The sequence below is a fragment of the Neomonachus schauinslandi genome, chromosome 14, assembly GCF_002201575.2.
Source record: "Neomonachus schauinslandi chromosome 14, ASM220157v2, whole genome shotgun sequence".
Lineage (NCBI taxonomy): Eukaryota > Metazoa > Chordata > Mammalia > Carnivora > Phocidae > Neomonachus > Neomonachus schauinslandi.
Window position 1 is genome coordinate 49,780,989 of NC_058416.1, and position 22,205 is coordinate 49,803,193.

General features: G+C 37.5%; 2 protein-coding genes across 3 annotated transcripts in view; one reads left to right on the forward strand and one right to left on the reverse strand.

The window, feature by feature from the left end:
- The window catches only part of USP14 (ubiquitin specific peptidase 14), a 43,722-nt gene extending 34,615 nt beyond the window's left edge, over nt 1–9,107 (forward strand). For both annotated transcript variants that reach the window (XM_021686046.2, XM_044921218.1), the window contains 3 exons: nt 4,617–4,677; nt 5,233–5,340; nt 5,996–9,107. In XM_021686046.2, coding sequence (XP_021541721.1) covers nt 4,617–4,677; nt 5,233–5,340; nt 5,996–6,147 — 321 coding nt within the window. In that variant the 3' untranslated portion in view covers nt 6,148–9,107. The remainder of the gene's footprint in view (nt 1–4,616; nt 4,678–5,232; nt 5,341–5,995) is intronic.
- THOC1 (THO complex 1) overlaps nt 8,719–22,205 on the reverse strand; it is a 56,303-nt gene continuing 42,816 nt past the window's right edge. Inside the window, exons 13-21 of the mRNA XM_021686045.2 lie at nt 21,837–21,903; nt 21,588–21,638; nt 21,426–21,496; nt 20,907–21,002; nt 20,077–20,142; nt 14,820–14,903; nt 10,960–11,107; nt 9,924–9,999; nt 8,719–9,402 (exon numbers count right to left, since the gene is read on the reverse strand). Of these exons, the coding sequence (XP_021541720.1) occupies nt 9,107–9,402; nt 9,924–9,999; nt 10,960–11,107; nt 14,820–14,903; nt 20,077–20,142; nt 20,907–21,002; nt 21,426–21,496; nt 21,588–21,638; nt 21,837–21,903 (955 nt within the window). The 3' untranslated portion in view covers nt 8,719–9,106. The remainder of the gene's footprint in view (nt 9,403–9,923; nt 10,000–10,959; nt 11,108–14,819; nt 14,904–20,076; nt 20,143–20,906; nt 21,003–21,425; nt 21,497–21,587; nt 21,639–21,836; nt 21,904–22,205) is intronic.

Consider the following 22,205-nt stretch of genomic DNA (forward strand, 5'->3'; position numbering starts at 1 on the left):
TCCTCTTCAATTCCTAGCAACTGTTAACCTGTTCTCCATTTCTGTAGTTTTGTCATTTTAAGATACGAAATGGAATATATATATATATAGTACTATATTATACATATACTATATATATACTATATAAATGGAATCCTATCATATATAACTTTTTGGGATTTTCTTTTCTCAGCATACATAATTCTCAGGAAATTAGCCCAGGTTATTTTGTATAACAGTAGTTCCTTCTTTTTTGTTGCTGAATAGTATTCTGTTATGCATATACCATATTTTGCTTAACCATTCAGCTGTTGAAGGACAGCTGGATTGTTTCTAGTTTCATTTATTTTGAATAAAGTTGCTATAAGTATTCATGTACCATTTTTTTTTTTTAAAGATTTTTTATTTGAGAGAGAGCGAGTGTGAGTAGGGGGAGGGGCAGAGAGAGAGGGAGAAGCAAACTCCCTGCTGAGCAGGGAGCCCTGTGTGGGACTCAATCCCAGGACTCTGGGATCATGACTTAAGCCGAAGGCAGATGCTTAACCGACTGAGTCACCCAGGTGCCCCTCATGTACCAGTTTTAGTGTAAACATAACTTTTCATTTCTCTGGAAATAAATACCCAGTAGTATAATTGCTAGATTGCATGGTAGTTGTATATTTAATTTTTAAAGAAACTGTCAAAGGTTTTCCATAGGGACTGTACCATTTTAAATGCTCATTAGCAGTATATGACTGATCCACTTTGTGCATTCTTGCTAGAATTTGGTGATGTCAGTATTCTTTATTTTAGCCATTTGGATAGGTTTGCAGTGATACCTCATTGTGGTTTTTAATTTGCTTTTTCCTAGTGGCTAATGATGTTGAGTGTGTCTTCATGTATTTATTTGCCATCTGTATATCCTCTTTGGTGAAATGTTTCTTCTTGTCTATTCATTTTCTAATTGTGCTATTTTTCACTCTTGAATTTTGAGAGTTTTTTATATTATAAATACTAATCCTTTGTCAGATACATGGCTATCATATATTTTCTCCTTGCCTTTGTCTTTATCTTTTCATCTTCTTTAGGGTCTTTTGCAGAGGAAAAGTTTTTAATTTTTAGGTAATGCAATGTATTTTTCTTTGGTTGTTCTTGCTTTTGGTGTCCTATCTAACAAACCATTGCCTAGTCAAAGGCCACAAAGATTTATGTCTGTTTCTCTTATAAGAGTTTTAAAGTTTCAGTTCTTCCCATTTAGTTCTTCCCCGGTTTTTGATCCGTTCTGGGTTAATTTTTGTGTGTGGAATGAGGTGCATATCCAAATTCATGCTATTGCATGTGAATATCCTATTCTTGGCCCATTGAATGGTCTTGGTACCCTTGTAGAGAATCAGTTGACTGTAGAGATCTATATATCTGGACTCTCAGTTTTCTTCCACAGGTCTTTATGTCTGTCGTTATGCCAGTGCCACAGTCTTGATTACTGTAGTTTTGTAGTAAGGATGTAGCAGAGTATGAGCCTTTCAGCTGTTCTTTCAAGATTGTTTTGGCTCTTATGAATGCCTTGTATTTCCATTATTTTAGGATCAGCTTGTGTATTACTTCAAAAAAAACAACTGGAATTTTGATAGGATTGCAGTGAATCTGTAGATAATTTGGAAAGGATTGCTACTTTAACAGCATTAAGTCTTGGCAGTCCATGAACTTGATAATGTCTTTGTATTTATTTGTATCTTAATTTTTTTCAACAATGTTTTATAGTTTATAGTATATAAATCTTGTACTTTGGCTAACTTTATTCTTAAGTATTTTATTCTTTTTTGATGTTTGAGTAAATGGCATTGCTTTCTTAATTTCATTTTTAGATTATTCTTTGTAATTGATTTTTGTATATTGATCTTTGCTGAACTGGTTTATTAACTGTTCTTTTTTTCCTCTTATTTTTTGAAAGACTGTGTAGAACCTAGTGTTCTTTTTTATTTTTTTTTTTAAGATTTTATTTATTTATTTGAGAGAGAGAGAATGAGAGACAGAGAGCATGAGAGGGAGGAGGGTCAGAGGGAGAAGCAGACTCCCTGCCGAGCAGGGAGCCCGATGCGGGACTCGATCCCGGGACTCCAGGATCATGACCTGAGCCGAAGGCAGTCGTTTAACCAACTGAGCCACCCAGGCGTCCCTCTTTTTTAAAGTTTTGGTAGAACATTGGTGGAAAAAAATCAGCCTGGAGATTTTTTTCCAGGCATTTTTAAATTAAATATTTGACTTCCTTTGTAGTTATGGGCTATTCAAATGATGTAATTTCATATTAGGTTTGTTTTGGTACTTTGCTTTCATGGAATTGATCTATTTTATCTAGCTTGTCAGTTTTGTGTTGTAGAGTTGTTCCTTGTATTTATTTATTTATTTTTGATGTCTGCAGGGTCTATAATGATATCTGTCCCCTGTTTCATTCCTGATACTGGTAATTTGTCTTTTTTTTTTTTTTTCCTTTGTCTTGTTAGAGGATTGTCAGTTTTATGATCTTTTCAGAGAACTGGCTAAGTGGATTTTTCTCTTTTTCTGTAATATTAATGATTTCTACCCTTCTGCTTGTTTGGGATTTATTTTGTTCTCCTTTTTCTAGGTTCTTAAATTGTGGGAGCTTAGATTTTTGACTTCAAACTTTTCCCTAATGTATGCATTTAGTGCTATACATTCTCTCTCAGCAGTGCTTTCACTGTGTCCTACAAATTGTTATATTGTATTTTCATTTTCATTCTGTCTTGTATTTTTTTTTTTTTAAAGGTTTTATTGATTTATTTGAGACAGAGAGAGAGCACAAGAGTGAGAGAGAGCATGAGCAGGGGTTGGGGAGGGAGAGGAAGCAGCAGACTCCCCGCTGAGCAGGGAGCCCTATGTGGAGCTTGGATCAGGACTTGAGCTGAAGGCAGATGCTTAACCAGCTGAGCCACCCAGACACCTCTCTGTTCCTTGTATTTAAAAAAAAAATCTCCCATGGGACTTCTCTTTGAATTTGGATTATTTAGAAGTGTCTTGTTTAGTTTCCAAATATTTGGAAATTTATTTATTATCTTGCTGTTAATGCTTCTAGTTTGATTTCATTGTGAAAGAACACACTTGTGTGATTTAAATTCCTTTAAATTTGAAGTTTGCTTTATGGCTTAGGGTGTGGTATATCTTGGTATATGTTCTGTGGGTACTTGGAAAAAAAATTGTATTCTACGGTTGTTGAATGGAATGAATGTTCTATAGATGTTGATTAGATCCAGTTGGTTGATGGTGGTGTTGCATGTTCCTGTAACCATGCTGTTTTTCTGTCTAGTTGTTCTATCAGTTTTTGTGAGAGGAGTGAGGAAGCTAAAACTGTGGTTTTATGTGTTTCTCCATTCGGTTCTGTCCACTTTTGCTTCGCATGTTTTGTAGCTCTGTTATTTGGTGCATACACCTTTAGGATTGCTAAGTATTCTTAAGTGGAGTGACCCTTTTTTATTATGCAACATCCCTCCCTCTCTGTCCCTGGTAGTTTTCTTTACTCTAAGTCTCTACTTTTCTGGTATTACTATTGCCAGTGCTGCTTTGTTTTTGTTAATGTTTGCATGATGTCTTTTTGTATTATTTTACTTTAAATTTGCCTATATTGTTATATTTGAAGAGTTTCTTATAGACAGCATAGAGTTGGTCGTGTATTTTAATATACTGTTAATCTCTTATTGCTTTATTTAGACTAAACATTTACATTTAATGTAAGTTGATTTGTTAATTGTGTTATATTTTGCTTTCTCTTTGTTCTGTTTTTCACTTCTTTTTATTGCCTTCTAGGTTACTTGAACATATAATAGAATTCTAAATTGACTTATCTACGATTTTTTAAAAATCTTTTTCTTTGTATACCTTTTTCTATGGTTACTCTAGGTGTCAAATTTTAATACAAAAGGGAATAGTTGACTTAATTGCCATTTTTTTATTGGGGCCTTTGACTTCTTGTCACTCTAGTGATCTTTAAACTACTTGCATTGTGTTCATTACCATTATAGTTTTCAAGAACTTTGTGCCCATATGCCTAGATAAGTTTGATTTTTTTGTATTACACACTGCAATGAGTTGAGGCAAGGAATTCCCACCAAAGATCTTTGTCTAAAATAGTGAATCATCTCTTTCAATATTAGGTAAATATTTGCTGAATGAAATATTTCAGCTCATTTAAGCTAAGTTCATTCATTTCATTTGAGCAGGTGGCCATGTCTTAGTAGGTTTAATGTTAGTTGCAGTAATTCGACTTTTCTTTCATTGAGGTACCTTTTTTTTTTTTTTTTCCTTAAATCCTATGTGGTTTGATAGGATTTAGAATTGGGTTTTCCTTTTCTACCCTAGAGTACTGTTTGTACTGTTATATTCACTGATATGCTGTAGGTTTAGTGGCTTATAGTTGGTCCTAGAATCAGAGAGTCTGTTACTGTGCATACAAGATTGTATATTGTTGAAGTATAGCTCCTTTGGGTTTATAGTTTTGTGTTAACTATGGTTATATCGTTTTAGTAATTTGTAAGGTAGTATTTTATATTGTAGTCAGTAAATATTTGTGGAAAGAATATTTATTGAATAGAATACAAATTTTATTTCCAGTATCATGATTTAAAATTAAATTTTTTTCCCCTCAGAGTGACAAAAAGAGTAGTCCCCAGAAAGAAGTTAAATATGAGCCTTTTTCTTTTGCTGATGGTAAGTGGAAAAAAAATCATTTCAATTGAGTTACTGTGTGTGTGTTTAAGGTAAAATTATTGTCTTGGCACTTACCTATTTTTTTTCAGATACCATGCTTTTTTAAAAAGAAAATCAGATTTTTTTTTTATTAAAGGTTTTTTTAATGTATTCACTAGCTACAGAGAGAGAGAGCATGAGCAGGGGGAGAGGCAGAGGGAGAGGGAGAAGCAGGCTCCCTGCTGAGCCAGGAGCCCGATGTGGGGCTCGATCTCAGTACCCTGGGATCATGCCCTGAGCCGAAGGCAGACGCTTAACCATCTGAGCCACCCAGGCGCCCAGAAAGTCAGATTTTTAAAATACAATTTACCTTAATTAGACACACAGTAAAAATCAGTCTTTTTAGGATGTAGTTCTGTGAATAATATCATACTTCTTAAAATATCTTCCATAAATCCTTAACTTTGAACTGTCATACCTTATTGAATTCTAGTAATAGGCTAACCTATTGCTACCTAGCTGGAGAAATCACGTCTCTTCATTGTCTAATATTGTTGGATTTACATCTCTCTTTAGACATTGGCTCCAATAATTGTGGATACTATGACTTACAAGCAGTGTTAACACATCAGGGAAGGTCTAGCTCTTCAGGCCATTATGTATCATGGGTGAAAAGGAAACAAGGTAAGGATTCTGTTTTGTTTTTTTTTTTTCCCAGTAGTTATTAGTTAATTTAACAGTTTACTTAGTACAAATTTTTTGCACAGTGGTTTTCGAACTTTTTGGTCTCAGAACTCCTTTACATTCTTAATTGTTGAGGTCCACAAAGAGCTTTTGTTTAAGAGGATTCTCTTTAATATTTACTATAATAGAAATTAAAACTGAGAAATTAACTCATTGGAAACTGACAGGAATAAACCCATTACATATCACATAAATAACAAAGATAACAGTATTTTCCAAAACAAAAAAATAGCAAGAAATAGTATTGATTTGTTTTTGTAGGTCTGCTTTGTCTGGCTTAATAGGAGACACCTGTTTCTGCATTCAGTCTCTTGCTTTATCACACATCCTATGACTTCTGGAAAATTCCAAAGCACACTTGAGAGAATGAGGGGAAAAAGGCAAATAATACTTTAGTAGTGATATAAAAAAATTGTGACCTTCATAGTACCCCTGAAATGGTCTTGAAACCTGAGTAGCCCCTGGACCACACTTTGAAAACTGTTAGTATGGCAGATGGAATACTGCTGTGCATAAAAGTACTCAGTACCTTTTTTGAAATGGAACTGAGAAAACATGTATGATATTAATTTCATTTTCTTCTCTTGTTCTTTAGATGAATGGATTAAGTTTGATGATGATAAAGTCAGCATTGTGACACCAGAGGATATCTTACGGCTTTCTGGTGGTGGAGACTGGCACATAGCCTATGTTTTACTCTATGGGCCTCGCAGAGTTGAAATAATGGAAGAGGAGAGTGAACAGTAATCTTCATTTTAGCTATTTATGTTTAGGTGTGAAATAAATGTTCCTTGTTGATCATTTCTGTAATCCAGAGCTGTAGAGGAAGATATGTAGGTGGTTTTATGTGTTTCCCCTCTCATGTGAACAAAAGAGGGTGAAGCAGACCACTCTGTGGATCAACCTAAAAATTACAGAAAAAAAAATTGCCTTTGGACTGTGTGGTTGCAGGAAGACATTTTTTAAAAGCTTATTTCTTGCATTAATTTTTAAAAATTCTGATTTGAAATGCCTTTCAGCCATTACCTTCCATGATAAATTTTTTCTCCCTGCCTTTTTCAGCCCAGGATTCAGCAATCAGATGTTTATTGCACACCTATTACTCTTTTTGTTGTTGTTGTTCTTGCATGGTTCAAACCACCGGTGATTCATAGCTGCCCATCCTTTGCCTTATCTAACAAAAATTTTGCCAGGAAGGTGGAAAGGAAGTGTTGCTCTCATTGTGTTACTGAGTGCTGCTGCCCACATCCCATGGAAACATGGGTACAATCAAGTATTTGTCCAGCCTGACTGTTGCTGGCTTTTCATGACTTTAAAATAAATTGTGATCAGTAATAGTACATTTGATTATACATTCATTATTGTGTCTCTCTGATGTACTATGGTTTGTATGTTTAACTTTGCAATGGTTTTGTAGTAATCAACCTTAAAAAGTTGACAAGCTCTCGTTGCTTATTTTTAGAAAATGAGGATATTTAATAAAAAAAAAAAAAAAGAGGGACTAACAGCTTCTGACCTCAAGTCTTTTGTCTACTGAGTGTTGGAGCTTGGGTTAAGTTTAGGTATATTTAATATCACGCCTTGCTGCAGGTTGTTAGTTTTACTCTGCTGTTAAGCATCCATTTAAAAATGTTCTCTCTTCTGCCTTCTCACATTATGTTCTGTTTAAAAGAAATACAAAGTTGTAAAAGTAACAGAGTTCTTTGGATGCTGAATGCAACGATGTGTATTGGTCTGTCTTTTCTTTGGCTCAGTTGTTTTTACTCGTCTGTTCCCAGAATCTTAATGTGTATCTCAGAATTGAATAATAGCAATGATTTTTAAAGTGATGGTAAAAGTACCAAGAGTAAGTGGTGTTTCAGTATGGTAGGTAGGTTTCTTACATTTTAATACATTCTAATTAATTAATTCCTCATCTTTGTTTCAAGAGCCTTGATTGCTAGACAGAGGATAGGAAATTAGCTCATTTGTCTCTGATTTTGAGTTAGGTATATAAAATGAAGCTTGGGGGGTTATCATGAAATCTCCTCTCTTTACTTACGCTGTTTTCATGCTCTGCAGAGCATAGCACTGGTAACTATTAAATTCCTAGAGAATAATGGCCAATTTCCTCTCAGCTTTGAACAATGTGATAAAACCTGAGAACCCTAGGAGATAAAATAAGCATTTCAGGGAAACTTATTTGTAAATAGCTTCTTCAGCTAAGTGGTGATTACTGGCAATCATTATTCCCTTTGCCTTGGCGGAGGGTGCAGAATAGAATGGGGAAGAGGAGACCATAAGAAGTGTAATGATTCTTAGATAGTGCTATGATGCTTGTGACTCTGCATTTTTTATTCACAGTCTGTCTTGGTCTGAACAATTTTGAGGACATAAATTTAGCGATTAGAATTCTGATTTCTGACTTGCAGGATGCTGTAGCTAGTAGATGAGGTAGGTTTAGAACAAAGTATATGTCTTGTATGGAGTTAAGATTTTTAAAATTGTAATTCCTTAATTGTTTTAAAAATGGATTTCATTTTATTTGATCCAAATAAGCATTAGTCCAAAGATTTTTTTTTTTTTTTAAGAAATTGGACTTACACCAGTGTTTTAAACTAATAAGGCTATTTTAGAGTTCAGCCTTGCATATAAGGTCTTTGAGAAGGGAGAGTGGTCAAGAAAATTTCTTGGTTCCTGAGTGTGCCTTATATGCTGTGCCATGAGCACGGAGGCCCTTTTGATATTAGAGCTGTGCTGTATCACTGTTGGATTAGCCAGTGAAGTTAAGTCCAAGCAAGAACATTTATGGTGTAATATGCATTTAGGTGTATTATGCACTTAGTAGCCTTCAGGATACAAAACATACAATGATAACCTAATGTTAGAGCCCTACAGGGTAATTATGCTTATGTGGGAATGGGAAAAGTAGATGGTACTGTCCCCAGCCATTATTACATAGTGCTTTGCTGTTTGTAGATAGCTTTCACCTACATATCTCAAACTTCACATCAATCCTGGAAGTATGCATCCCTATTTTAAGGACTTAGGATTTTTAGACTTCTCCCTGTTTTTTTTCAAGTTGGGGGCTGGCAAACATTTTCTGTAATGGGTGGGGTGGATAGTACATGTTTTAAGTTTCGCAGGCCACAGTCTTTGTCACAGCTACTTAACGCTGTTGTTGTAGCATGAAAGGAGCCATAGATGATACTTAAATCAGAACTGTGTGCTGATAAAATTTTACTTGTAAAAGCAGGTGGGAAATGGGCCAGTGTTTGCTGATCCTCTGCTTTAAGGCATAAATGAGTAAGACCAGAGCAGTCATAGGGTTTCAGAAAGTCATTGTGGGATTTTCAGAACAGCAAGTTAGATTTTATAACTACTAATGGCATGTAGGAAACGAAGTTGGCATAGTGTATCTTAGGAAACACCATGCTCCCTAAATATTGCTTACTGACTTCATTATAAATATTTTAACAAAAAATATGTGATCTTGAGGTCGCTTTATTTTGTCCATTTTCTCAACGTACTCCCTTCGCCTGAAACCCTGAGGTCAGTTATCAAGAGCCAATACGCCTTCTGTTGTTCGTGGAGCACCAGCCAACTGTACAACAACTGTTATAAAAATGTTTATTGTTTACCAAAACCATTGGACCTCTTATCAAATGCTGCTTGGTAACAAAATCTTATCACAGTTTTAATAAAAAAAAGAAAAGAAAGAAAGAAGCTAACTATTTGTCTCATTGTCATTAGTTAGACTTTCTGCAAGGTCACTTAATCCGGACTTATTCAGTGCGTTCATCAGATTCTCAGGTGTTGCATGTACTCCCTCTTGATCTTGCCAGGCGACCAGTAGCTGCTTAGCTCTCATCTTCATGTCTTCGCTATCACACTCAATTTGTCTAATTTCCGAGTCTTTCATTTCCAAGTAGGGAGCCAGGATCTTCCATTGCTCGCCCAGTTTACTGGCAAACACCTCTATTTGTTCCCCTGTTACAGGTTTGTCTCGGCGAACATCAGGGCCTAGGAAACACAGGAGATGTAAATTATGTACAAAGCCTGAGGACATGTACAATTCAAAATATACAACAGAATGGGGAAGATACGGGGCCACTGAAATATTAATCACCTTTCATAAGCTTTATTTTAAAACAATTCCTTTCTATATTTTTCATGGGGTGAATATTGTTCTTACAGTCATGATCACTAGGTATCAATACTTTTAAAACTAAAGCTGCTGCCTCTATTGTAATTATGAAGGTCTCCCCCGAAAGCAGCTGCTCTCTCCTAACCCGCCCCCCCCGCCATTAACAAACAGGTGATTTACCTTCAAATCTAAGTACTTTCCTTCCCATCACTTCCAAATTCTATTGCATAAAGTGTAATACTTTAAAAGTTATCAAGCAATGTTTAAAATTCCTCACTATAAGAAACAGCTGAGATAAATGGTAGAGGTTGAGAAGTAGATCAAATAACGTACCTCTCAACAAAGAACCCCAATCTTTTCCAATTTTGTAAAATAGCCAAGAAAATTCAATTCTTACTTTCATTTTCCTTCAGTAAAGCATCATTATCTTCCTCATCTTCATCCTCACCTGTTTTTATCTCTTCAGAAGGAGGCTAAAATGAGGAAGAAGAATGTTTAAGAGAATGCCAACTTGTAAAATAACTGGGGATACTTTTTTTTTTTTTTTTTTTAAAGATTTTATTTATTTATTTGAGACAGAGAATGAGAGAGACAGCACATGAGAGGGGGAAGGGTCAGAGGGAGAAGCAGGCTCCCTGCCGAGCAGGGAGCCCGATGCGGGACTCGATCCCGGGACTCCAGGATCATGACCTGAGCGGAAGGCAGTCGCTTAACCAACTGAGCCACCCAGGCGCCCCAACTGGGGATACTTTTGGTTTAGGTTATGAGTGGTTGAGATTCCACATTCCAGGGCCCAGAACTTGATCCTTGAGCGTGTTAAATGTGAATGTCAGGTAAGGATCACAAATGGCATGGTGTTAACGTGGAAAAGGAGTGGACGGGAAAGACTCCCCTTCCCCCCACACATGGGAAGAAGGCAGAGCCAGTAAAGAGTACGGTAAGATGATTTGCAAATATCTAGCATATAGTAACGATGGGCTGGAGAAAACCAGAGGAGCAATTGGGTTCTTAAAAATTTTTTTTAGTAATTTTACGGTATAGTTATTACCATACTGTAGTAATACAATGAGAAAATTGTATTGGAAAAGAGAACAGAGTAGAAAGGTAGGTCTAGGTACCTACTGCTACCCATTATAGATCCTGTTTGATAAAACAATACATTGGCAAATAGGAAAAATTCATGTCTGAGTTTACAGGTGAGATAATTGTTTAACCAAAATACTGTGGGCTTTAAAATTAAATTACATGCTTTATAAAAAAATTATCAACTTATGTACTTCCTGTAAATGTACACTCAAATGCATTTTTCCTTATTCTTAAACATGGAGGTTTGTGGATTATTTTTTCCACACAATAAACTGTAAATTCAGCTTCTTAGTGATAGTAGTTTTAATAAGATAACAAAGAATATGAAAACGATCTACATTACTTACTGGTAATTCCTTTGCTAGCTTTATTACCATGTTTTCGAGATATTCTGGCAAACTTTTAAATTGCTGGTTGGTTGGCTGGAAGAAGTGAGGGCTTCTCCGTGCTAACAGTCTCAGGGCTCTCCAACCATAATTTGAATTGTTCACAGCCCTAGGAAAAGAAATGTCAGTCTTGTCATTTATGGTTTTTTATTTCTATATGCCTTCCAGTTAGCGTATAGAGTGTCACATGGTAAATTACATTAAGTAGCTGAAGGCACCATTCTTTTCATTCTGATCTTATTCCTAAAGAACCTCTGAGTGTGCAGTACACTTACAAATGAACACTAGAAATGAGCAGAATCTGATGAGGCAGGTTCATATGCAGCAAACATCTGAAAAGTTTAATACCCGTTTTACTTAATTTAAAAAGTCAATCAGTATGTGTATAGTAATAACTGGGTGTTCTGTGTGCAGGACAGTCATCATCTACGTCTTTAGAAGAAAAACGAATAGGCTTTTACTATAGTCAGTGAGCTGACACCCATACAGACAATGCCACCTGCAGGTGTGAATTCCAGAATGTAAGTTTTATCAGCACTGAGTTTTGACCATATTCAATCAATACATCATTCTCCATTTATATAAGCCTCTCATTTTAGTTCGCTTAATACCAAACTCAATGAATAAAAATGGTTCCAAAACTAAAAGGGAAACATCGAATAGCCACCACAGTGAGCAGGGATAGATACATAGGGATACACAGCACAGCACCGGGCGCTACACAGTAAGGTGAGAAATGCAAAACTCACGAATTCTAAAGATAATGTTCCAGAACCAGCCAAGCTGGAGAAGAATCCAGAGCACAAATTTACTGTCTGAATTTTTGCAAGTCATTTGGAAGATCCCCCTAAGTTCTTAAGGGTAGCAACCTGGTTTATTTAGTCCTCCTCTTGAAATGAGCCTCTACTTTTAGCAAGTGCAAAACTACTCCTACACGGGTCTTGCCAACTTAATGTCATGGTACAAGGCTTTGCCTGATCAGTTAACCAGCCTACCTCTCTTGACACATTTCCATTTAAGCAGTTTCAATCTTTTTTTTTTTTTTTTCCTTAAAGATGTTATTTATTTATTCATGACAGAGAGAGAGAGTGAGAGAGAGAGAGGCAGAGGGAGAAGCAGGCTCTTAAGGAGCAGGGAGCCTGATGCGGGACTCGATCCCAGGACTCTGGGATCATGACCTGAGCTGAAGGCAGACGCTCAACCATCTGAGCCACCCAGGTGCCCCAGTTTCAATCTTTTAAGCATTTTCAAAATTCTCCACCAGTTACACATACAAACTTTCTTACTCCAGAAATCCATACCATTCAGGTTCTTAAAGCAAGGTTCGCGGAGAACTCTCATTCATTCATTCATTCATTCATTCAACAAATACTTGGTGAGCTGGGCACTCAGACCTTAGAGGTACCCTGAACACTTGAGACACTACAGTCTTGCACTTAAGAGCAGGGCCCTGAGGCCGGAGTGATTTCCTGGCTCTGGCATTTACTAGATGAGAACTTCAATACATGATTCACCCTCTCTCCTCACTTTAACTATAAAAGGGAGATAAGGGCAGTTTCTACCTTAAAGGTATAGATGGTAAGTACTTAGGGAGGACCTGACAGTGAATGTGGAAATGTGTTGGCAAACATCATTACTATGGATAAACACCAGGTATAAGAATTTCACACAGTGGTAAGGATAAGAAGAACATGAGAAATGGGAATTTCAGATAGGGAGGGGCTTCTGGGCCAGGGAAAACTGCCCTGAGACAGTATCTGAGAGGAGAACTGAAGTGAGCCCACACCACAGGAGTAGCTTGGGAAGTGGAAAGACCTTTGAGTTGAAGAACAGAAACCTGGCTGGTGTAGTTAGAGCAGAAAGAAAATGAACAAAGAGGAGAAGTGATCGAAAGAGTAGGCAGCAGCCAGACGGGTCTTTTAGGCCCTGGGAAGGAGTTTGGATTTCATCCTAATTTTACGAGGCAGTCACTGGAAGAGTTAAAGCAGGAGATCAGACTTGTGAGTTTAAAGATCACAATTCGCATGCTGGAGAACTGACCGGGAGCATCATTAGTTAAGAGATCACAGTAACTAACTCGTAACTAGTCACAAGGTCACACGAGTCAGAGCACTCTATTTTCTGTGTGCTAACTACATGTCCTGTGTGGCTCAAAGTGAATCCTCTTATTTAATCCTCAGAATAACCCCATGAAATGGGTATTATACTATTTAGCAATGAGAAAACAAGCAGAAAGGGGTTACAGTAGCCCTAGAAGCCTAGCCAGTGAGTGACAGAGTGTCCTGGGATTGGAACCCAGGGAGTCTGACAAGAGGGTCCTTGCCCTTAAATGATGACACCAAACTGCCTATTTAAAACCATGGGGCTGGGACGCCTGGGTGGCTCAGTCGTTAAGCGTCTACCTTCGGCTTAGGTCGTGATCCCTGGGTCCTGGGATCGAGTCCCACATGGGGCTCCCTGCTCAGCGGGGAGCCTGCTTCTCCCTCTCCCCCTGCCTGCAGCTCCCTCTGCTTGTGCTCTCTCTGACAAATAAATAATCTTTAAAAAATTTAAAAAAAATAAAACCATGGGGAGGGGGTGAATGGGTAGCTCAGTCAGTTGAGTGCCTGGCTCTTGGTTTCAGCTCAGGTCATGATCTCAGGGTTGTGAGATCGAGCCTAACGTAGGGCTCCACCCTCAGTGTGGAGTCTGCTTGACATTTTCTCCCTCAGCCCCTCCCTGCTTGCACACTTTCTCTCTAAAATAAGTAAATAAAATCTTTAAAAAAAAGATCTTTAAAACCACAGGGCTGGGGTGCCTGGGTGGCTCAGTTGGTTAAGCAGCTGCCTTCTGCTCAGGTCATGATCCCGGGGTCCTGGAATCGAGCCCCGCATCGGGCTCCCTGCTCAGCAGAGAGCCTGCTTCTCCCTTTCCCTCTGCCTGACACTCTGCCTACTTGTGCTCTCTATCTCTCTGTCAAATAAATAAATAAATAAATCTTTAAAATAAAAAATAATAATAATAAAAAAACCAAAACCACAGGGCTGTGTGGTGTTGCCTAGAAGATTAGATAAAAAAGCTGAGACTGAGTCCTGAGGTTACTCCAAGATCTGGGAGCCAGCTGAGATGCAGTGAGGCAGGAGTGTAGTTTAATGGATGTCAAGAGAAGAACACATTATCTAAGGAAGGAGAGACAAGTGGTGAATGCTGCTGGGAGGTCGGAAAAAGATGCCATGACCTTGACGAGCGCTATTTCAGTGGAGGGACAGGGAGACCACCCAGTGGCAGTGAGCTGACAAGAATGGGAGGTGAGGAAATGAAGGCAATGGTTATCAACACGTCTCGGGAGACACTGATTTGAAGGGGAAAAGAGGATTGTTGGGAGGGAGGTGGATGCTGAAGGCATCGTTCTTATTTTTTGAAACAAGTGTGATTCTACTTCGTGTTTGTCAGTGGGCATGGTCATTGAAATCAGGAATGTGCACTAATGTGAACTTGGTACATAAATTCACCTAAGAGGAGGGCGCCTGGGTGGCTCAGTTGGTTAAGCGACTGCCTTCGACTCAGGTCATGATCCTGGAGTCCCAGGATCGAGTCCCGCATCGGGCTCCCTGCTCGGCAGGGAGTCTGCTTCTCCCTCTGACCCTCCTCCCTCTCATACTCTCTGTCTCTCATTCTCTCTGTCTCAAATAAATAAATAAAATCTTAAAAAAAAAAAAAAAAAAAATTTCACCTAAGAGGAAAAGTACTACCCTATCAATGGTCTCCCTTAGTGTTCTAATGTACATACAATTCCTAAAAAAAATACTGTAGAATGTTAGCTCATAAGAAACACTACTTACTTGTATTCATTTTCAACCATGTTTTCAGGGTCTGCCTGTTCAATGGCTTCCTCAAAGAATTCCTCCAAAGTTGGCATGTATTCCCTGGGTGTTAAAAAACAACTAGTAAGGACCATGTGTGTTCATTCTTAATAATAAAATACTCCTAAAACAGTGGCATTGAAAGATTCTAATTATGACCTACACTTGAGTTAGTTACATTACTTAGGAACCCAGATTTTTAAGGGGGTAAATGACTCAAAACAGAACTTCTCCAAGAGGACCACAGAGGAGCAGTGCGGTGCTACACCATGTCATATACTATACTCCATGTAACCTAACAGTCACTGGGCTCCACACTGTAATGTCACAGGGACAGCCGGGGCTTTCACAGAATTTGAACTTCCCCAGCAAGGAAGAAAATGTCACATCCAGTGCCCACATCCAAGAATGTTTTTTCCTTAAGCCAGCATTAATAAAACCCACACTAATAACCAGACCATATTGAGATTTAAAGAGTTTAACTGTGAGCTTATTTTATGTCACTCCCATGACATAATTTTTTTTAACTGGATCTTTCTGGAATTTGGTTTTAGAAATAAGATTCTGATAGTCAAGCAAATAAACAAGATCCAAGGGTCTGATTAGAAGACATCTTTGACTAAAACTAGAAAAATGGGCTCTGTAAGAAAAACTCAAGCACCCAATCTTACAACTTTCAGTACAATAACACACTCTCTAACTGGTAAACATAAGAGGGCTGGAAGGTTTCCTTGGAGTTTACCACCACTCTTTTATATATCACGCTAGACAAAGCAAGGTGACACTAAAATCCCAACCAGACTATCATTGATCAGTGTTTGGAACCATTTATTAGTTTAAAAATTACTGTACAGTTGACCCTGGAACACCACTGAGCTTGAACTGTGTGGGTCCACTTATTTGTGGATTTTTTTCGATTCAGTACTCTAAATGTATTTTTTTTATTATTTTAATATTTTTTTCTCCAGCTTCCTTTAGTAAGAATACAGTATATAATACATATACAAAATGTGTTCATATTTTGTGTATCAATCATATCACCTGTTTATGCAGTAAGGCTTCCAATCCACAGTAGGCTGTTGGGGAATCAAAAGTTACTTGTGCATTTTTTACCATGTGGGGGTTGGCACCCCAAACCCTGCGTTGTTCAAGGGTCAACTATACCGTGATCAATCAAGACTAATAACGGAATGAACCTCCCAGGCACTACCTTATCTGACTTTTACAAACACTACAAATACAACTCTCCTCTCTGATCTCGTTCTCTTTCCCCAGAGGTGGCCACTCTTCAGAAATTGGTATTTATCACTCCTGTTTTTTTTTTAACTGAGCGTATACTGTTTTGAAGCTTTTCAAACTTTATAATGGAACCATGCTTGTACCCTTCTACAACCCTGATTTTTCTGAAGTACGCCTGTCTGATACAGTAGTTCTCAACCTCATTCTGGGGCCCAATGTACAGCGGTCCGCTACGTGAACGTGTCACACATTATCCATTCTTCCACTGATATTTAGGTAGTTTCCCCAATTTTGCTGTGACACTGCTAAACGAACATTCTTGCACCATCTCATTGTGCAGGTGAGCTGGTTTCTCTAGACATTATGGTGTTCAAACTTCCCCTACAACTCACAGTAAGGAATTAATTTTATATTACAACCCAAAACACACACATAAATGCGAGCATGTGTATCATACGTAAGTAAAGCTAACGTTTCACAAAAATATATTCTCTATTTCCCTAAAAAAAAATGCTGGTGGCAACTAATAAACTGACTTCACAAATCACCGTTCTCAACCTGAAGTTTTAAAGGAATTACTTTAAAGATCAACCAACCCAGGACTGGAATTGTTAGGACGTAGCGTATGCACACCTTTAACTTTTAGTTACTGCCAAATTGTTTTTCAAAGTGGCTGTACCAATTTAGGCTCCCACCAGCATCACTGGCAAATTATTTATTTATTAAAATAACATATAATGTATTTGTTTCAGGGGTACACGTCTGTGATTCAACAGTCTTACAGAATTCACAGCGCTCACCATAGCACATACCCTCCCCAATGTCCATCACCCAGCCACCCCATCCCTCCCACCCCCCACCACTCCAGCAAACTTCAGTTTGTTTCCCAAGATTAAGAGTCTCTTATGGTTTGTCTCCCTATCTGGTCTCGTCTTGTTTCATTTTTTCCCTCCCTTCCCCTATGATCCTCTGTCTTGTTATTCAAATTCCTCATATCAGTGAGATCATATGATACTTGTCTTTCTCTGATTGACTTACTTCGCTTAGAGTAATACCCTCTAGTTCCATCCATGTCGTTGCAAATGGCAAGATTTCATTTTTTTTGATGGCTGCATAATATTCCATTGTGTATACACACCACATCTTCTTTATCCATTCATCTGTTGATGGACATCTAGGCTCTTTCCATAGTTGGCTATTGTGGACATTGCTGCTATAAACATCGGGGTGCATGTACCCCTTCGGATCACTACATTTCTATCTTTGGGGTAAATACCCAGTAGTGCAATTGCTGGATCATATGGTAGCTCTACTTTCAACTTTTTGAGGAACCTCCATACTGTTTTCCAGAGTGGCTGCACCAGCTTGCATTCCCACAAACAGTGTAGGAGGGTTCCCCTTTCTCCGCATCCCCGCCAACATCTGTCATTTCCTGACTTGTTAATTTTAGCCATTCTGATTGGTGTGAGGTGGTATCTCATTGAGATTTTGATTTGTATTTCTCTGATGCCAAGTGATGTTGAGCACTTTTTCATGTGTCTGTTGGCCATTTGGCTTTCTTCTTTGCAGAAATATCTGTTCATGTCTTCTGCCCATTTCTTGTTTGGATTCTTTGTTCTCTGGGTGTTGAGTGTGATTAAGTTCTTTATAGATTTTGGATACTAGCCCTTTATCTGGTGTGTCATTTGCAAATATCTTCTCTCATTCTGTCGGTTGTCTTTTGGTTTTGTTGACTGTTTCTTTGCCGTGCAAAAGCTTTTAATCTTGATGAAGTCCCAATAGTTCATTTTTGCCCTTGTTTCCCTTGCTTCTGGCAAATTATTCTTATCCACAATTCATACAAAATCCCGATGCATTTAAATTATTGAATTTCTTGGCTATGAAGCTGCCTGCTTTGGTTTTTAATCTGATGTTTCTAGTTACTACTGATGTTGAGTATTTTTTCTTAGGTTTATTAAGATTTCCACTTTTGAAATTGTCTATTTCTTTGTTCATTTTTCTATTGGGTTGACTTCTCAGATTTGGCAGGGATCTAAATGTACTAATTGGCTTGCTAGCATTTTTAAAATTTTCTTAGTCTTTAAAAAAAATTGTTTGGTTTTGCTGATGCTATTATTTGTTTGCTATCTTACCGATTTCCAGTTTTATTTTACTTTCTTTGTAATTTACTTGGTTCAGCGTTAGATTTTTTTTCCAAGTTTTTATTAAATTCTAGTTAATATACAGTGAAATATTAGGTTCAGGTGTAGAATCTAGTGATTCATTACTTCCATACATCGTCCTGTGCTCATTACAAGTGCCCTCCTTAATCCCCATCACCCATTTAATCCATCCTGTTCTCTCTAGTTAAGTGTCTGTTTTGTCTCTCTAGTTAAGTGTCTTTTTTGTCTCTTTTTGTTTCCCCCGCCGTGTTCATCTGTTTTGTTTCTTAAATTCTACATATGAGTGAAATCATATGGTATTTGTCTTTCTCTGACTTATTTTGCTCAGCATAATACATACTAGCTCCATCCATGTTGTCGCAAATGGCAGGATGTCATTTTTTATGGCCAAATAATATTCAATTACAGACACACAAACATCTTCTTTATCCATCAGCTGATAGGTATTTAGACTCTTTCCATAATTCGGCTATTGTAGATAACGCTGCTATAAACATTGGGGTTCGGTGCTGGATTCTTAGTTTTAAGTTAACTCTTAAGGTTATAGACATTTAAGGTCGTAAGTTTTCTATTTCTAAAAGTTTAAACCTATAATACATTTATCAGTTAATTCTGTTTTCTAATTTACGATTTTTTTTTTTTAAGATTTTATTTATTTGAGAGAGAGCTAGAGTGAGAGAGCACAAGCAAAGGGAGCTCCAGGCAGAGGGAGAGGGAGAAGCAGGCTCCCCACTGAGCAAGGAGCCTGATGTGGGGCTTGATCCCAGGACCCAAGGATCACGACCTGAGCCGAAGACAGCCACTTAACCGACTGAGCCACCCAGGCGCCCCTTATTCATTAATTCTTATTTCCACCTGTGTCTAGTCTGCTATTTAACATGCCTATTAAATCTTATAATTCGATGACTATATTTTCTTATTGCTAGAATTATTACTTGTTTTTTCAAATTTGCTTGGTCCTGAGAATGTCCTCTTCCTTTTAAGTTTCAATTCCTTCTTTTATGTCTTTAACTATCTTAAATATACTTATTTTAAGCTGTATTTACTTGATGGTTTTATTATCTGAAGTGGTTGTTTAACTTCTGTTGTTTGTTTTGTTTGTTCTATCCGCTGATTCTTTCTCATGGTGTATTGTTTTCTTGAATGTTTTGAGTTCAGATGGTCGAGTATCTTCAGACATTTATCTATAGGATCCTTGTGTGGCTTAGGTTGAAGGTGTGACCTCCAGAAAGCTTTGTATCATCAGACTGAGACATCTAAATTCACCCCCTTAGTGAAGGGGTTCCTTTACACTGCTGGTAGTATAAATTTAAGCTGGAGGACTCCATGACAGCAGACTTGTGGTTATAATTTCTCCGGGTGTACTTTTCTCCTTTTCACCCACACCCCAGTTAGAAATGGACAAGCTTGTTTCCTGGGCCAGTGAGCAAGTCCTTCCTCCCCAGTCTGCTCTTCTTTTTATGTTTAGTGCAGTGCTTCAAGGGCCTCAGCTTTATTCAAAGGAAACTCAGTTACAAATCTGTACAGGCCCAAGGCCTTACCTTCTGTCCTTTTGTGGCTCTTAAAACCTAAGTTCCCTGGTTCCCCAAAGTGGGAAGCATATGCAAGCTTCCCAGCTAGAAGCAACCATATTGGCTCATACTTTGGTTTTCAGTTCCCTCTTCTTTTGTGAATTCGTATTTTTCTGTGATTTCTAAAATTATTTTATCAACATTTCTAGGTGTTTCATGGTGGGAAGCCATATTCTGCTATGCCAAAGTCAACCATAATAAATTAATTTCATTCACTTAACATCTGAGAAAAGCAGTACCTCACGTGAAACATTTTAAACTTGCCTTGTCTCTGATTTGCAAGCTTCCATATTATCAGGACAGAGATTCCAAAGCCTTGTTAACTCCTCACTACAAAACAGACACATACATAAATACATTTTTAAGGGACCTCATCCTCCTATGCCTTAAAGTTGTAAAAACACTTAAATAGTGAATTTTTAGGTGGTGACGGAATGAGTTTTAATTTTCTACATTAATTTTTGGTATTCGGCAAATTTTCTATATAAGCATATATTTAATGATACAATCTTTTTTTTTTTTTTTTTTTAAAGATTTTATTTATTTATTTGAGAGAGAGAGAGAGAATGAGAGGGAGGAGGGTCAGAGGGAGAAGCAGACTCCCTGCCGAGCAGGGAGCCCGATGCGGGACTCGATCCCGGGACTCCAGGATCATGACCTGAGCCGAAGGCAGTCGCTTAACCAACTGAGCCACCCAGGCGCCCCAATCTTTTTTTTTAAACATTCAAGCAGAGTATAGAGCAATGAATAATTAACTGGAAGGTAACAGAAACTGAAGGATCATGGTACCTTGCAGCAACTGGAAGTGAGCTGGATCAATCTAACAGCGATTGTATTGTCTATGACATGGAAAAAATGGCAGAGCCTAGAGCCATGGATTTGGGAAGCAGGAGACAAAATGGAAGCTTATTTATCTGCATGAATCCATGTAATGGGCCCTTGAGACTGAGAGCGTGTGGTCTGTTTTAATCATCTATGTATGTACCAAACACCAAAAACACGAAAAACACATAAACTGGGAAGCTCTTACAGTAACATCTTCAAACTATTAAAAAAACGAATACCATCCCACATATGGATACAGGTTAACCTACTTTCCCATTAGAATCTTTTTGTTGGGTCCTTTCCCTAGGAAGTCCTCTGGTGCTGTTCTCTTGCGAGCTACTCTTGTTGGCTTGGTGTCTGATGTTCTGTGGTGAATGAAACAAACTGGAATTACAAATGGATAGCACACATAAAAAGTGTTTAATGTAAAAGAAAATTCAATTATTGTTTTCTTCCTATAAAAATATAAAAGCTTCCTATTATTATAGAACACTCATCAGATAGAGAAGACAAAAATGCCACACCAGGGGACAAATTACAAGGAGTGGGTATATAGCATTTTTTTTCAATAATAATAGATTAATTTGTTCTGGGAACTTAATGATAAGAAATCTGAGGTGAAAGATTCAACTAGAAGTAAATCAAAATGGTTGTATGCTTACAGAGTTCAATCTATACTTTATAATATGAAATATATACATCTATACATGTATACATCATGTAAAATAATCACGTCAAACTGTATTTTGAAATGCCTTTCTTCTCATAGTGCTTGGGTATATATTTACCTTTCTTTCACAAAACTTGGGCAGCCTTCATTTTTCCATGAGTTCCAGTTTTCTTCAGTGTTTAATATATGCTGGGAAAAACAAAGAAATTACATTTGTATAATGAAGGCCTTTGAAATTCTATTTGGTGCTAAGAAGACTATGTAAATATAAAACACATACCTCTACCATCTTTGAAAATCTTTCTCCATCAGGGGGGTTTTCAGATAGTAGCTGTGATTAGAAAGAATATACTAAGCTTTCAACAACTTTCTGCATCATAGGAGTGGTTTGTAGGCAGAGGACCAAGAAGTGTTCGTGGTCTTGTACCTGAGCTTAACTTTATCCTTATTTTCCTATTTGGGGCTGAAACAAAGAAAATTCTAAATTTCCATTTTGTTCAATCATGGGTTTGTTGCATGTTGAACTTACTTGATAAACTGATTTTGTAGTATCTTCAATCCAGAGTGATTGCTCATCAGTTAAAACATAGTTTGAACTAGGGAACAAAGCAATAAAAGCATGCTTGAGTTACAGCAATGTATATTCAATTTTAAGGCTTATATACTGTCTTATAAAAACCCAAGGCATGTAACAGATAAGTTAACCATACTAGTGTCAAATAGTGTCAAAAATTACCAAGAGAAGAACAATCACAAATGAGAGGATTATAAGAGAAAATTCTTGCACTTCATTTAGGATGGTTAGAATTGAAGACACAAAGGTGTATGAGGGAGGATGACACTCTATCAGTCTGATTAACTATGAACAGAGCAATGAGTGTTTCCTAAAATAAGAAAT